The sequence below is a fragment of the Phyllobates terribilis genome, unplaced genomic scaffold (assembly GCF_046119375.1).
Source record: "Phyllobates terribilis strain yellow unplaced genomic scaffold, ASM4611937v1 Scaffold_2__4_contigs__length_985480577, whole genome shotgun sequence".
Taxonomy (NCBI): Eukaryota; Metazoa; Chordata; class Amphibia; order Anura; family Dendrobatidae; genus Phyllobates; species Phyllobates terribilis.
In genome coordinates this window covers 746,351,565-746,369,122 of record NW_027362762.1, presented here as the reverse complement: position 1 = coordinate 746,369,122, position 17,558 = coordinate 746,351,565, and the positions used below count along the sequence as shown (strand labels likewise).

The 17,558-nt window shown below is 44.0% G+C and overlaps 1 protein-coding gene across 1 annotated transcript in view; it reads right to left on the bottom strand.

Annotated features, from left to right (window-relative positions):
* Positions 1 to 17,558, bottom strand: part of LOC141227649 (amine oxidase [flavin-containing]-like) — a 197,912-nt gene that overhangs the window by 101,495 nt on the left and 78,859 nt on the right. The window contains exons 4-5 of the mRNA XM_073667244.1: positions 11,316 to 11,420; positions 10,854 to 10,945 (exon numbers count right to left, since the gene is read on the bottom strand). Coding sequence (XP_073523345.1) covers positions 10,854 to 10,945; positions 11,316 to 11,420 — 197 coding nt within the window. The remainder of the gene's footprint in view (positions 1 to 10,853; positions 10,946 to 11,315; positions 11,421 to 17,558) is intronic.

Genomic DNA, 17,558 nt, shown 5'->3' with positions numbered 1-17,558 from the left:
CTTTGAAGAGCATCTCAGTCGGCTAGAACAAGTGTTGGAGCGGCTCCGAATGCATTGGCTGAAGATCAAACTTCGAAAATGCCACTTGTTCCAGAGGGAGATTGAGTACCTGGGACACACCGCCTCCAGCGCTAGGGTTTACCCTACCCCTGGAAAAGTAGTGGCCGTACAGAAGTGGCCCAATCTAACTAATCTGAGGGAGCTGAGAGTGTTCTTGGACTTGGCAGGGTACTACCGGAGGTTCAATAAAGACTTTGCGAAGGTTGTGGTCCTGCTCCACAAACTCCTTAGTGGAATGGCAGGAAGACACAAGCAATGGACCATTCAGTGGGGGCACCGACAGGAAGAAGCTTTCCATGCCCTGAAAATGGCATTAACCAATGCTCTCATACTGGCCTATGCTAATTTCTCCCAGCCCTTTGTATTGTACACAGATGGAAGTTTGTACGGACTGGGGAATTGCTGGCTCAAGTCCAAGAAGGGAAGGAACGAGTGATTACATATACCAGTCGATCATTAAGGGAAGCCAAGAAGATAACTACAGCTCGTTCAAGCTAGAGCTATTGGTGCTGGTATGGGCCATGACCAAGAAGACTGCAGAATACTTGTCGCGATCGGAAGTTCAGTGCGGACTGATAATATTCCCCTCACCCATCTAGAGAATGCGAAGCTGGCAGCACTGGAGCAAAGGTGGGTTGCAAGTCTGTCCAAGTATCGGTACAAAATCTCATACCGGTCAAAAGCCCAAAACACACATGCGGATGCGCTGTCCCGGGTCACCCAAGCGGGTCCGAAGTGAGACACAGATGAAGATCTCGAGGGTGATGGGACTCCAGATTTTAAGCAGATCGCAGCCACTGTAGTGGCTGCCCAAGAAGAGGGAGAAGAGTGCAAGCATACTCAGATCCTGGAGCACCCAAGAGATGAGTGGGTTCATCTGCAGCAGTCCGATTCCGAACTGTCCGATCCCGAACTTGCGGAGATAAGGAAGTGGGTAATGCTGGGACAAAAGCCTGGCCAGGAGTTAAGAGCGTCCCTGCCAGCAAGCATCTTACAGCTTTTGAGCCAGTGGGAAAGGCTCTTCGTGAAGAATGGATTGCTGTACCAGAGGGTTCAACTGCCACAAGAACCGGATGTCACCTGGCAAGTGGTGATCCCAGGAGGGATGGCGGCCAGTCTGGCCAAGGAAGCTCAAGAACGGTGTGCCCACTTTGGTACTGTGAAGACTTTCCGATGTCTACAATGGTTGGTGTACTGACCCCAGCTGCACCAGACAGTAGAAGAGACCTGCTGAAAGTGCCGCCAGTGTGAATTAACCAAACACCTGAAGCAGAGGGCCCCCGTTCACGCCATAAGGACATTCGCTCTGTTGGATGTATTGATGGTAGATTATCTGATGATTGGAACATCTTACAATGGTTATGAGTACTGTTTAGTGATGACCGACCACTTCACCAAATTTGATGTGGTCACTCAAACCTGGGATCAGACTGAAGAAAAGGTGGCTAGGGCAATCTGTCGGGACCTCATTCATGTGTATGGGTGTCTGATAAGGATTCATTCAGACCAAGGGGCCTGCTTCCAAGGGAAGATAATGGAAGAAGTTCACCACCTCTATGGCATTGATAAGTCCCGAACCACACCCTACCACCCGCAGGGGAATGGAGCTTGTGAACACTTCAACAGAACCCTGTTTCAGATGCTGCTGCCTCAGGAGGAGAACCAGAAGATGAGGTGGCCTGAGTTCATTTCCAAGCTGGTGTAGGTGTACAATAATCAGGTCCATGAGACCACTGGATACATGCCTTAGACCTTACTATTTGGACGAAGTGGCTGAGAAATTACTGAGATAGAGCTAGATCCAGAGGACCCATACCCGGGAAGCAGCTTGGAAACACCTAGGTCCGACGACATCAACACCAAGTGCAGATGATGAGGCAATTGGTAGAGCAAAAACTCAGGGAGGTGGAACACCCAGACAAAACCCTGACACAAGAAGAGCCCATTCGGACAGGGAATCCGGTGTTGGTATGGGCCAAGCGGCCCAGAAGTAAGCTGGACCATTGATGGGAGGCGGTACCCTACCGAATTGTGAAGAGGGTGCATCCAGATGGCCTGGTTTATGAGGTCCAGTCTGAAGATGAAGAAGGAGCTCTGACACGGGTGCTTCACAGGAATATGCTCCGGCCGTGCCTTTTCGAGGTGGAGAAGGGGGCTCCACTAGAAATTTCATCTGAAACCAATACAGGGACAGCGGCTGATCATGAAGAAGAGTGGATTGATGTGCAGATGGTCGACACCATCACCCCTAACTAAGTTAGAGAACGGGTCAGGGGATAATACACTCAGTGGGGTAGCTGAAACCCTGGATCTCCAGGAAGAACCTTTATCAGAGGAACTGCGCAGGATAAAGTGAGCCAATGCAGGTATTCCTCCTAATCGGTATGCACAAGATAAGTTCGTCTGGGCACAAATTCAACAAAAGACGTGGGAATGTACACGGCTCTTAGCAGAAGTTGGGTTACCTCCGAAGAGGTACCGGTCAGCTAGAGACTTTCCTCTTCCGAAGACTGGCAAGACAAAAGCAGGGATGGTTGCAGGAGGGACGGAATTAGCCAGCGCTCTGGGTCAGGTGATGGTGACGAAGCAAGCCTTGGATACAAAAGGCCAGCGCCAAAACAGAAGAGGATTGGGTGCCAAGGGATGTGACAGTTGACCCTGCTGCATCTTCAGCAGCCGTGACAGTTTGCCGCAGCTGTGTGTACCAGCAAGGCCCAGACTCAGATGACGATGGTCAAGCACAGAAAACAAGAGCTACACCAGTCAAGGCTTCCAACCCAGACGACATCGGTCAACAGCTGAGGACCAGCCCCCGTTGATACGGACCAAGGAGACACTCAACGGCGGTCAAGTACCGAAGAAGTCCTCATGATACCTGGCCAGACACCCATGCCTGGGCCAGTGATCGGGGGACACATGTGGGATGAGCCGTCACTTTCAGCAGAGACTTACAGTAGCGGGTGTGGGGAGAAGGAGGGTTGTGGGCCAGACGGGGTCTGGCTGACTCTCCAGCAGCCCAGAGAGAACTGATAGACTTTGTTAGGAAAATGTGTGGCTAGTGAGATGGAACAGCGGCCCTTATCAAGTCCAGAAAGCCGTAGTAGTTCTTAGAGACTGCTCCCGCCAAGTACAGAGTTTACCCCCCCCTCCCAACTAGAATTAAGTTGGACTGTAGACCCCAAGTTTATCCTGATATTACCCATTGTACGTTAGCTAATATATTCCTATTCATATAATTGTTTTGCTACTGATTCTGTGAATTCTGTGTCTGTATTATCTGCTTCTAATAGCAATTTTTTATTCATATTATTCTGTTAAGCAAATAAAGGTAGATTGTTGTTCCGCCTGGTGTCTCTGCTGTTGCATATAGCATAGTTCACCTGCTTACACCAGAATCCCATAACCTGGAAGCTTGGACTTTTTCTAGAAAGTCAGGCTTTCGGTGGCATTAGAGTTACTTACAGTGGGGAAAATAAGTATTTGATACACTGCCGATGATGCAAGTTTTCCTACCTACAAAGAATGGAGAGGTCTGTAATTTTAATCGTAGGTACACTTCTACCTACAATCAAATAAAAAATCCAGAAAATCATATTGTATGATTTTTGCATAATTAATTTGCAATCTATTGCATGAAATAAGTACTTCACACAATATAAGAACAGAACTTAATATTTGATTCAGAAACCTATGTTTGCAATTACAGAGGTAAGATGTTTCCTGTAGTTCTTGACCAAGTTTGCACACACTGCAGCAGGGATTTTGGCCCACTCCTACATACAGATCTTCTCCAGATCTTTCAGGCTTCAGGGCCGTTGCTTTGCAACATTGAGTTTTAGCTCCCTCCAAAGATTTTCTATTGGGTTCAGGTCTGGAGACTGGCTAGGCCACTCCAGGACCTTGAAATGCTTCTTTCGGAGCCACTCTTTAGTTGCCCTGGCTCTGTATTTCGGGTCATTGTCATGCTGAAAGACCCAACCGTCAACCCATCTTCAATGCTCCTACTGAGGGAAGAAGATTGTTGGCCAAAATCACGTGGTACATGACCCCATCCATTCTCCCTTCAATATGGTGCAGTCATCCTGTCCCCTTTGCAGAAAAGCACCCCCAAAGTATGATGTTTCCCCCACCATGCTTCACGGTTCGGACGGTGTTCTTGGGGTTGTACTCATCCTTCTTCTTCCTCCAAACACAGCGAGTGGAGTTGATACCAAAAGTTCTATTTTAGTCTCATCTGACCACATGATCTTCTGCCATGTCTCCTCTGGATAATCCAGATGGTCAGTGGCGAACGTAAAACAGGCCTGGACATGTGCTTCCATGAGCAGGTGGGCCTTGGGTGCCCTGCAGGATTTTAATCTATGACGGTGTAGTGTGTTACTAATGGTAATGTTTGAGACTGTGGTCTCAGCTCTCTTCAGGTCATTGACCAGGTCCTCCCATGTATTTCTGGGCTGATTCCTGACCTTTGTTTGAATCATCCTTGCCTCATGAGGCGACATCTTGCATGGAGCCCCAGACTAAGGAAGATTGACAGTCATCTTGTGTTTCTTCCATTTTCTAATAATTGCACCAACAGTTGTTGCCTTCCCACCAGGCTGCTTGCCTATTGTCCTGTAGCCCATCCCAGCCTTGTGCAGGTCTACAATTTTGTCCCTGGTGTCCTTAGACAGCTCTTTGGTCTTGGCCATGGTGGAGAGGTTGGAATGTAATTGATTTAGTGTGTGGACAGGTGTCTTTTATACAGGTAATGAGTTTAAGTAGGTACAATTAATACAGGTAATGAGTGCAGAGTAGGAAAGCTTCTTAAAGAAAAACTAACAGGTCTGTGAGAGCCAAAATTCTTGCTAGTTGGTAGGTGATCAAATACTTATTTCATGCAATAAAATGCAATTTAATTAATTAAAAATCATACAATGTGATTTTCTGATTTTATTTTTAGATTCTGTCTCTCACAGTTGAAGTGTACCGATACAATAAAAATTACAGACCTCTTCCTTCTTTGTAGGTGGTGTGGCAAGATGACTCACCGGCTGCAGTCGGAAGTAGATACAGGAATGGCTTAATCTGCAGGTTTATTATGTCAGCATAAAGCACTGAAGACTTCAGCAAAATAAACTCAGCCTTGCTTGCATAAAGATATAACAAAAGACAAATGGTAACACAGTCCATATGTGTACAGGTTCACCTGAACCCTTCAGCTCCTTCTGAGCTGAGTTACACAGCTTGGAGACTTGTCTCTCCAAACTCACACCACAGAAAAAAAAGTGACTGAGCATTTAACCTTGCTCAGCCACACTCTGAGGGGGAGGTATGGTGAATGACTCCCTCCCATCTCTATGTCATTCACACAAAACCACTCCCTTTACAATGGTGACATCACCCCCAACATATAACATGCTGGAGAAAGTTCTAGGTTCAGTTCACTAAGGCTTGCAGCCATAGTGAAACATACCTCCCCTCACATATAACACTGTGACTCTGTCACAGTGGAAAACTTGCAAAATCGACAGTGTATCAGATACTTATTTTCCCCATTGCATGAGCACTTTTGGTGATAACATATTTAATAAAATCACCACTTCGGGGCTGCCCACTCTTTGATTAAACATTATTATTATACCTGGATGGCAGTCCCAGACTGGTGATAGGAATTTTCGAAGCAATATAAGACTTAGCTCACCATTTTCCAGTTTTGATTCTCTTTGTCAGGCACCATCGCTTTGGTCTTTCTGTGTGCACTGGCAGAGATGTCTGGTGGTGCTTGCGCAGTGAACTTCGTCGTCCAACTAGATTAACAGGTGCTACCTCTGGCCAATCTTGTGAGCCAGTCAGCAGACTAATTACAGGGTTTGTTCATTGGCAAACCAGCTGTCTTGACACCCTATTTACCTTCCCTGTTTGCAATGCTCATTGCCAACTATCTTATAATCTCTATACTACCGCTATATAAGCTCCAACTAAATGTCCCTATTTAGACTGTGTGTGCAGTATTCTGACCTTGTTGTTTGCTGATATTTTTTCTGATTAACCCCTTTACAACCCAAGGTGGTTTGCATGTTAATGACCAGGCCAATTTTAACAATTCTGACCACTGTCACTTTATGAGGTAATTACTCTAGAACGCTTCAACGGATCCCCCTGATTCTGAGATTATTTTTTCGAGACATATTGTACTTCATGATTGTGGTAAAATTTCTTCGATATCACTTGCGTTTATTTGTGAAAAAAGCAGAAATTTGGCGAAAATTTTGAAAATTTTGCAATTTTCAAAATTTGAATTTTTATGCCCTTAAGTCAGAGAGATATGTTACACAAAATAGTTAATAAATAACATTTTCCACATGTCTACTTTACATCAGCACAATTTTGGAACAACATTTTTTTTTTGTTATGGAACTATAAGGGTTAAAAGTTGACCAGAGATTTCTCATTTTTCCAACAAAATTTGCAAAACCATTTTTCTAGGGACATCACATTTGAAGTCACTTTGAGAGGTCTTTATGACAGAAAATACCCAAAAGTGATACCATTCTAAAAACTGCACCCCTCAAGGTGCTCAAAACCACATTCAAGAACTTTTTTAACCCTTCAGGTGCTTCACAGGAATTTTTGGAATGTGGAAGAAAAAAATGAACATTTAACTTTTTTCACAAAAATGTTACTTTAGACCCAATTTTTTTATTTTCGCAGAGGTAACAGGAAAAATTGGACCACAAAATTTGTTGTGCAATTTCCCCTGGGCACGCAGATACCTCATATGTGGGGAAAAAACACTGTTTGGGCGCACGGCAGGGCTCGGAAGGGAAGGAGCGCCATTTGAATTTTCGATTGCAAAATTTGCTTGAATAATTAGCGGACGCCATGTTGCGTTTGGAGAGCCCCTGATGTGCCTAAACAGTGGAAACCCCCCACAAATTACCCCATTTTGGAAACTAGACCCCCCTGGGAACTTAACTAGATGGGTGGTGAGCATTTTGAGCCCCCAGGTGCTTCACATATTAATCCGTAAAAATGAAAAAGTATTTTTTTTTCCACTTTTTAATTTTTATGAATCAATTTGTGAAACACCTGGGGGTTCCAAGTACTCACTATGCATTTAGATAGGTGCCTTGGGGGGTCTAGTTTCCAAAATGGGGTCACTTTTTGGGGAGCTCCAATGTTTAGGCACAAAGGGGCTCTCCAAACGCAACATGGTGTCCCCTAACAAATTGAATGGAAAATCGGCTCAAATTGTTAGCAGACACCATGTTGCGTTTGGAGAGCCCCTGTGTGCCTAAACATTGGAGCTCCCCCACAAGTGACCCCATTTTAGAAACTAGACCCCCCGAAGACACCAATCTATATGCATAGTGAGCACTTGGAACCCCCAGGTGCTTCACAAATTGATTCTTAAAAATGAAAAAGTGGAAAAAAAAACACTTTTTTATTTTTACGGATTAATTTGTGAAGCACCTGGGGGCTCCAAGTGCTCACTATGCATCTAGGTAGGTGCCTTCGGGGGTCTAGCTTCCAAAATGGGGTCACTTGTGGGGGAGCTCCAATGTTTAGGCACACAGGGGCTCTCCAAATGCGACATGGTGTCCGCTAACAAATTGAATGGAAAATTGGGTCAAATTGTTAGCGGACACCATGTTGCGTTTGGAGAGCCCCTGTGTGCCTAAATATTGGAGCTCCCCCACAAGTGACCCCATTTTAGAAACTAGACCCCCCAAAGGCACCTATCTATATGCATAGTGAGCACTTGGAACCCCCAGGTGCTTCACAAATTGATTCTTAAAAATGAAAAAGTGGAAAAAAAAACACTTTTTTATTTTTACGGATTAATTTGTGAAGCACCTGGGGGTTCCAAGTGCTCACTATTCATCTAGGTAGGTGCCTTCGGGGGTCTAGTTTCCAAATTGGGGTCACTTGTGGGGGAGCTCCAATGTTTATTCACACAGGGGCTCTCCAAAAGCGACATGGTGTCCGCTAACAAATTGAATGGAAAATTGGCTCAAATTTTTAGCGGACACCATGTCGCGTTTGGAGAGCCCCTATGTGCCTAAACATTGGAGCTCCCCCACAAGTGACCCCATTTTAGAAACTAGACCCCCCAAGGCACCTATCTAGATGCATAGTGAGCACCTGGAACCCCCAGGTGCTTCACAAATTGATTCTTAAAAATGAAAAAGTATTTTTTTTTCCACTTTTTCATTTTTGCCAATCAATTTGTGAAGCACCTGGGGGTTCCAAGTGCTCACTATGCATATAGATAGGTGCCTTGGGGGGTCTAGTTTCCAAAATGGGGACACTTGTGGGGGAGCTCTAATGTTTAGGCACACAGGGGCTCTCCAAATGCAACATGATGTCCGCTAACAATTTGAGCCGATTTTCCATTCAATTTGTTAGCGGACACCATGTCGCGTTTGGAGGGCCCCTGTGTGCCTAAACAGTTGAAACACCCACAAGTGACCCCATTTTGGCAACTAGACCCCTCAAGGATTTTATCAAGGGGTATAGTGAACATTTTGAGCCCAGAGGAACGACACAGAATTTGATAACATTAGGTCATCATATTGAATAAGTTGTAATTAGTCCTGAGCGTAAGTGCTCGCTACTTGAGTTTGCATCGGGTACTCAGGTATGCACCATGCACTGCGTGTGCTCGAGTGACATGCTCGAGTCCCTGCCACGCATGTTTCACGGTTATTAGACACCCAGAAAAAAACTTGCGGGGATCGCTCGTGCATGGCAGGCAATCCCCGCAAAGTTTTTTTGGCCCCGAATCATATGGGGCGGAGACTCGAGCATGTCACTCAAATACCCACGAGACTCAATGCATACCAGAGCACCCGATGGAAACTCAAGTAGCGAGCACTTGCGCTCAACACTAGTCGCCATATCGTCATCTTTTTTTCTTACTTTTGAAAAGAATCACAACCCCATCACAACCCTAACCCCAACCCCAGCCCTAACCTTAGCCCAACCCTAACCCTAGCCCAACCCTAACCCTAGGCCAGCCCTAACCCTAGCACAACCCTAACCCTAGCACAACCCTAACCCTAGGACAACCCTAACCCGAGAGTTTATTTTTTACGCCGTGCCTCATGCGGTATAAGTGATTAGATGACTTAATTCTTCGGGTCGGTGCAATCACAGCGATACCAGAATCATATGGGGTTTTTATGACTGACAGCTGTCACACACTAAAAGACGCATTTTTTTAAAAATCTAGTTTTTGCATTGCCAGATTTTGAGAGCTATAATTTTTCCATATTTTGGCAGACAGAGTCATGTGATGGCTTGTTTCTTGCGGGATGAGTTGACGTTTTTATTGGTGCCATTTTCAGGCACGTGACATTTTTTGATCGCTTTCTATTCCGATTTTTGGGAGGCAGAATAAACAAAAACCACCAATTCAGGAATTGTTTTTTTTTTGTTTTTTTTATTCTGTTCCACGTGTGGTAAAATTGATAAGGGAGCTTTATTATTTGGGTCAGTACGTTTACAGCGGTACCACATTTATATCGTTTTTCTATGTTTTGGCGCTTTTACTCAATAAAAGCCATTTTATAGAAAAAATTATTTTTTTGCATCGCTTTATTCTGAGAGCTATAACTTTTTGATTTTTTGGATGATGGAGCTGTATGGTGGCTTGTTTTTTGGGGGACAAGATGACGTTTTCAGCTGTACCATTTTTATTTATATTCGTCTTTTTGATCGCTTGTTATTCCATTTTTTGTTTGGCGTTATGGTAATAAAGCATTGTTTTTTGCTTCGTTTTTTTTTTTTTTTTTTTTTTTTACCGTGTTCACTGAAGGGGTTAACTAGTGGCACAGTTTGATCGGTCAGGTCGTTCCGGATGCGGCGATACCAAATATGTGTACTTTTATTGTTTGTTTGCTTTTTTTTCATAATAATATTTATTGATGGGTACATTATATTTTTATTTTTGGTGGATTATTTATTTTTTTTTTTTTTTTTTATATTTTTACAATTTTTTAAAAAAAAATTGTTTCACTTTCTGAGAGTTTTTACACTTTTTCACTTTGTCCCACTCTGGGACTTAAACTTTTTTTATTCTGATCGCCTGGACAGCATAGGGATGGAGCACCATCCCTGTGCTATGCAGGCAGTCAGCGCTGCACAGTGAGAACATTGTGTGGTCGTGCACTGCGCATGACCAAACAATGTTCCTGCTGCCTGGTGACCCGGATGTTGTCATGACGACATCAGGTCATCATGTCAACACCTGGGAAGCCGCAGCAGATAGCGCTGGAGGCCGGAAGAGGAGGTGAGTATACCGATCACCTCCCCTTGCCACCGCAATGCTGCGATCGACTTCGATTGCAGCATTGTGGGGGTTAATGTCCCGGGAGCGGTGCGGGACCGCTCCCTGCACATAGTACCGGGTGTCAGCTGGGACAATCAGCTGACACCCGGCGGCGATCGCGCCCGCACAGCCTGTGTGCGCGCGCGATCGCCATGACGTACTAATACGGGTCAGGCTCTTAAAGCCCAGGGCACTGACGCGTATTAATACGTCATGGGCTGTAAAGGGGTTAAGCCATTTTGGTCTAAAATGGTTTATTGTTCCCAGCCTGTTTATTCTTCCTGACCTACTGGATTCTGACCTCGCTATCTCTGTCTTCCTTACTACTAGCACCTCTCTTGTTTTAACCCTGGCCTGACTGGTTTTCCCTCAGCAAATCGAGATCCCTGTAGAGGGGTTAAAGCTGTAATACCAGGGAGAGCCTTAGAATCTCTTACTGCAGAAACCCAGTTCAAGCGGTAGGGTTTTTTACACTTACTTGGTCCAGCATAACTTGTCAATCAGTTCTTTCATTGTTATTTTATCCCATTTTTCAGCATGTGGCGCATTCCAAGGAGAGTCATTGGGAATCTGAAATAATCAGTTTTAAACATGTAAAAATATGATCTTCCCTCCTACTCATTATTTACTGTCAATAATTATAGTAGTTTTGCCAATGCCCCCCCAAAAAATTATATTTGATCAAAAAAAAAATGTAATCTAAGTTGCAGCATCTTCTTAGAGTTTTACCATACACAAATATTAAGTTTAAGGTATCCTACATATATATCCATATAGCCAGAGAACAGTGAAAATTTAATTATTATGGCACCACAAAATGTTTTCTGTTATGGAATTGTTGTCACTACGTAGTCTAGCAGCACTTTTCTAGAACACTTTATATATTTTGGGATTTGTTTATAAATTTTAATGTAATTAATCAAGTTTTGTTCAACGTTACCTCTTTTCCCATTTCATCCATAGTTCTCCAGAGATTGTTGTAATCCAAGTAGACAATTGGATTCCACATTGGAGGAAAAGGACCTTTAAAAGCATATGCTTTACCCTAAAAGAAAGTGAATTAAGAAAAAAGAAAATTTATATTTGTGTGAAGGAATGTTATAACAGTAATTTCTTCATGCACAATATAAGATTCACACATTTTTTTTAGATACATTTTTGTAGGACACATCAGATTTAAATATGAATGTATTCTGTCATGTGACATTCATCATACAATCTGATTGCAGTAAAAACAGAGGAAGAGAATGGTTGGTAAGAATCAGTGATGTCACTTGTACTCTGATATTATTACCAGGAAGCACAGAGAGAACTCATAATAGAAAATATGTACCGCATATACTCGAGTATAAGCCGAGGTACTTAATTTTACCACAAAAAACTGGGAAAACTTATTGATTCGAGTATAAGCCTAGGGTGGGAAATGCAGCAGCTACTGGTAAATTTCCCTATCCTGGTAAGTATTGCCCCCTCATCCCCAATCCTGGTATGCATTGCTCCCTCATCCCCCAATCTTGGTATGCATGGCCCCCTCATCCCCAATCCTGGTATGTATAGCCCCCTCATCCCCAATCCTGGTATGCAAGGCCCCCTCATCCTCAATCCTGGTATGCATGGCCCCCTCATTCCCATTCCTGGTATGCATGGCTCCCTCATCCCCAATCCTGCAAGGAGTTTGTATGTTCTCCCCGTGTTTGCGTGGGTTTCCTCTGGGTTCTACGGTTTCCTCCCACACTCCAAAGACATACTGATAGGGAATGTAGATTGTAAGCCCCAATGGGGACAGTGGCGATAATGTCTTTAAACTGTCTGAATTGTAAAGCGCTGCGGAATATGTTGGCGCTATAGAAATAAAAAGATTATAAACAATTATTAATCCTGGTATGCATGGCCCCCTCATCCCCAATCCTGGTATGTATGGCCTCCTCATCCCCATTCCTGGTATGCATGGCCCCCTCATCCCCAATCCTGCTATCATGGCCCCCCTTATCCCCAATAAGGGTATTCATGGCCCCTCATCCCCAATCCTTGTATGCACGGCCCCCTCATCCCCAATCCTTGTATGCATGGCCCCCTCATTCCCAATCCTGGGATGCATGGCCCCCCTCATCCACAATCCTGGTATGTATGGCCCCCTCATCCCCAATCCTGGTATGCATGGCCTCCTCATCCCCTAATTCTGGTATGTATGGCACCCCTCATCCTCCAATCCTGGTATGTATGGCCTCCTCGTCCCCAATCCTGGTATGTATGGCCCCATTTTCTCCCAATCCTGGTATGTATGGCACCCCTCATCCCCCAAACCTGGTATGCATGGCACCCCTCATCCTCCAATCCTGGTATGTATGGCAACCCTCATCCTCCAATCTTGGTATGTATGGCACCCCTCATTCCCCAATCCTGGTATGCATGGCCCCCTCATCCCCAGTCCTGGTATGCATGGCTCCCTCATCCCCAATCCTGCAAGAGTTTGTATGTTCTCCCTGTGTTTGCGTGGGTTTCCTCCGGGTTCTCTGGTTTCCTCCCACACTCGAAAGACATACTGATAGGGAATGTAGATTGTAAGCCCCAATTGGGACAAACCCGATAATGTCTTTAAACTGTCTGAATTGTAAAGCGCTGCGGAATATGTTGGCGCTATATAAATAAAAAGGTTATAAAACATTATTAATCCTGGTATGCATGGCCCCCTCATCCCCAATCCTGGTATGTATGGCCTCCTCATCCCCATTCCTGGTATGCATGGCCCCCTCATCCCCAATCCTGCTATACATGGCCCCCCTCATTCCCAATCAGGGTATTCATGGCCCCCTCATCCCCAATCCTGGTATGCATGGCCCCCTCATCCCCAATCCTGGTATGCATGGCCGCCTCATCCCCAATCCTGGGATGCATGGCCCCCCTCATCCACAATCCTGATATGTATGGTCCCCTCATTCCCAATCCTGGTATGCATGGCCTCTTCATCCCCTAATCCTGGTATGTATGGCACCCCTCATCCCCCAATCCTGGTATGTATGGCCTCCTCATCCAACAATCCTGGTATGTATGGCCCCATCACTGCACACATAAAAAATAAACACTTATTCTCACCTTTCTTCCTCACCTCTACTCCAGCGCCGCATCCTGTTCTGCTGCAGCAGCGCATGTCAGCATTTGAGCAGAGCAGTGCTTTACAGCCATGCGCTCTCAGACACTGATGTGAGCTGTCAGCATATCCACTTCTCTTTATGCATTCTCTTTAGTAGCAGGCATTGTCATCAGGAGCTGCGGCTCAGCGCTCCTCCATGCCAGCTACTAAAGAGAATTAATATTCATTCTTCTCCACGCCCGTGGGAGTGGAAAAGAGGGAATATTCATTACCCTTTAGCAGCAGGCACATGTAGTAGCTGCAGCAGCGGCTGCTGCATGGGCCCCACCCTCCACCACCACAACCCCCCCCCCACTATCCACCAACGGAATTCCTATATACTCGAGCATAAGCCGAGGGGGGCTTTTTCTGCACAAAAAATGTGCTGAAAAACTCGGCTTATAGTCGAGTATATATGGTACATATTGCAGAAAAATTCAATAGGCAGTAAGTTGGTTTTCCTTTAATTTATTTAATTGGTTTAGTTTAATTACTTTAATTGGATTCCCTAAGTCCCCCAATTAGGCAACAGGGATCCGGCTGTCAATCAGAATTGCATTGGCAGTCCCGCCCTGCGTCTTGGCAAAGCGGAAAACAAACCACAGCTGTGTTGACGTGACATCAGCAGAGGCAGCTGATTAGCCGGCAGGAGCATCAGTGACTGCTCTGTGCTGGTGAAGAACGGTGGCGGGCACAACAGGCAGGTGTGTGCTAAGTAATATAATACAAAAAAGATACATTGTACAAACAAGAATATCATATAAAGAAATAGGTGTACATTAGAATCAACCACAGTTTAGAGTCGAAAACAACATCCAAGGAAATACTTCAAATAATCAACTAATCTTTATTGAAAACAGTTATTAAAAACACACATTTAAAAATGGGAACAACCACCAGGTGGCGCCATAACCCACATAAACCTTACTAGTATAAGTTTAATTCATACATGATAAACTACTACCATAAGTGCAACACATTGCTATAAATTCCCTCAAACAAATTCACTTGGGATACAGTAGTATATATTCTAAAGGTACAATAGTCCCTCCATACCATAAGGGGAGTTACTGACAGGACAAGGTTACCTGATGTGGGTTGGAGGGCGTCACATACCCTTGTACAAACAAGGCACATCCAATAATAAAACAAAATCTCTAAAACAGTAATAAAGTTTATCTTTAAATGTATTGAAGAAAACACAAGTAAAAACAATTAAAATACACACTAAAATAATACCACTCACGTCTGACCCTGGTATGGTGAGGCACCCCCACCATGGAACACCACACTGCACTGCAATAAACACTGTGCCGTGATGAGTTTTTGACGCTCCGTACTTTCACGTCTAAAGCTGTGTGCACACGTTGAGTTTTTGGTAAGTATTTTGCCACAGTATTTGTAAGCCAAAACCAGGAGTTAAACAATCAAGGGAAAAGTATAATAGAAACACGTCACCACTTCGGCATTTTTTAGCCACTCCTGTTTTTGACTTCAAATACTTAGGTAAAAACTCTCCAAATACTCAACATGCGCACATGGTCTAATAGTTCCAGCAAAGTGGATTGGTTTTATAGAAATCTCCTGCCCACTGTGCTTCTTTTGACTCCGCATAAACTGACCTGCAGTGCAGGTTCCAAATCTGCAACATGTCAATTTCTCTTATGGGTACGCCGAGTCTTCGGTGCAAATTTTTACCATAGTCTTGCATCAGATGTGGAGAATCCATATGTAAAAATGCACATACGTTTTTAGTGCATTACCGAGACAGAAACACATCAAGAACTCATGTAATATGCACTTGACTATATTAATAACTTTTTGTCAAGGCTAAATACCAGGAAGAATAAAAAACAAAGCAGCTTTATTTAACACATGAGAGGAGCAGGAGAGCATTGTGGCTTTAAAAGTCTCCTCACCTTGACAAGACTAATATGTCTCTCTCCGCAAGGAGATATGCTACTCCTTAGATACCGGTCTGACGCCTCTCACCCAGCCAAACCAGAACTCACACTTCGCACTGACGAGGGGCAGTACCCCAAAACACAGTGTCTGCAAATTGAGTTTCAGGTTCTGGCTTACATCCTAAGTCATGTGATAAGGCTCGTTAAAGGGTCACTATTGACTTTTAGGATTGCTACTTCCTGTAGGTGGCACTAGAGTTCTAGTCCTCTTCTTCTCTGAAGAGACAATTTGCATATTTCCTAGAGGAACATTGTGGCTTTAAAAGTCTCCTCACCTTGACATGATTAACATGTCTCTCCCCGCAAGGAGAAATGTTACCCCTTTAAAACATGACACACCAAAAAGAGGCAAAGAACACAGTGTCAAAAACGCAATAAAATGACATGTAAAAAAAAAACCTCAAAAACACAATAAAAAATGCAAGTAACCTAGCTTACCTAACAGGTGCAGAAATGGTACAGAAAAGCTGCAATATCAAACACTCACCAAAATCTCATCGTGGGAACGTAACCAAATGTATTCAAGCACTAGTTATTTTCACCAGTCATATGTGGTGCACCTTATCAAAAGAACAGTCAAACAGAACAGACTGTAATCACATGGGATTAATGTGCATGAATCGACCACTAGCAGTAGAACAATGATGTCAGGCCACTTTCAGCACATTAATAATATCCCAAAACTATAAAAGTATTGGTGTACCTACAGTCTAAAGTGTTGTGGCAGATGCTGGAAGCCGGATCAAGTCAGCAGAAACCAAATTGCTCATCTGTAGTATCTCAATCTACTTTCCACTCTAACTTCTTTATAATGGCTTATAATCCATTTATATCATGTAGAAGGAAAACCAGAAACAAAAGAAAGGATGGGATTTTCCATACAGTCATGTGGTCCTGGATTATGTTTATTCATTTTCAACCAACTTTTAAAAAGTGACCTTATACTAAAGGGGCTGTACAAGCATGTAAAAATGAAACCTTTCCTTAAAAAAAGATCATCAGGAGAATAGGAGCTGCTGTGCAGTACCCGGCAGTGGCTGCTACACATTGAATGAAGCTGTGCTGTTCAATGTTTACATTCGGCCCCTGCGAGGGGTAATGACAGCTGATCCGTGGGGTGCTGGATATTGGATCTCTACTGACCCAATATGAATGACCGATCTCAAGGGTAGGTAATCAATATTGCCCAGACAGCCCCTTTAACTATTTAGAAGTTAGATTAAAGACAATGTTTCTTTTTTTTACAGATACTGGCATTTTTTCAACCAGTAAGAATATTTACTATCAGGTTCAAGATTCAAAGCTACATCCAATATAGCTGCACTTAAATAAGAGGCCACAGGTGAAGAGAAAATTGGAAAGCAAAGACTGTCACTTTATCTTCAGATTTAATAGTATAGAATCTTTAACATAGAAATTGCAACACTAAGATGGATAAGTCCTGCAATTATGGGAATTACAGAAGGGGTAGACACGTTAATAATATGGAAATAATAAAAAAAATGGAAAGAACATGTCACGCACAGTGTGGGCAAGACTAAGTGTAACACAAAGAGATGAGGTAGCCCAAACCGTCCTTATATAGGTTACGCACCTGTCGCCAAACAGGAAACTTAATCCCTGTATATCCCTAGAACTAGACCCTAGATAGGGAGGGGAGGGTGAGCACTGGTCAGTCCCCACTATAAACTAAAGACAACAAGGGAGACAAACAAAGGGGGGAAAACTTAGCTTGAGCAGACACCAGAGAGATAACATCAAACGTCCTCCAAGGGTGCCAGAGCTAGCCAACTGCTGTTGCTCCAAGTCTTCGCAAGGGAAAATGAGAATATCACTGGCGACTCCCTAAAGCAGACTGAGAGTTTATAAACACCCAAACCAGGGTGTGTCAATCAGAGCAGGAGAGAGGCTGCCGCTGGGTCTAAAAGTGAGAAGGATTAAGAAGGCGTCTGCAATTTCCAAACGCAGTGACATACTGCAACCAGATCCAGAGCGACTGTCTGTGACACAACATTTTCAAAACATCTCAATTTATTCAGTATTGAGTATGAGCATCACGTGCAGAAATAAAAGCACTTACACATCTTAC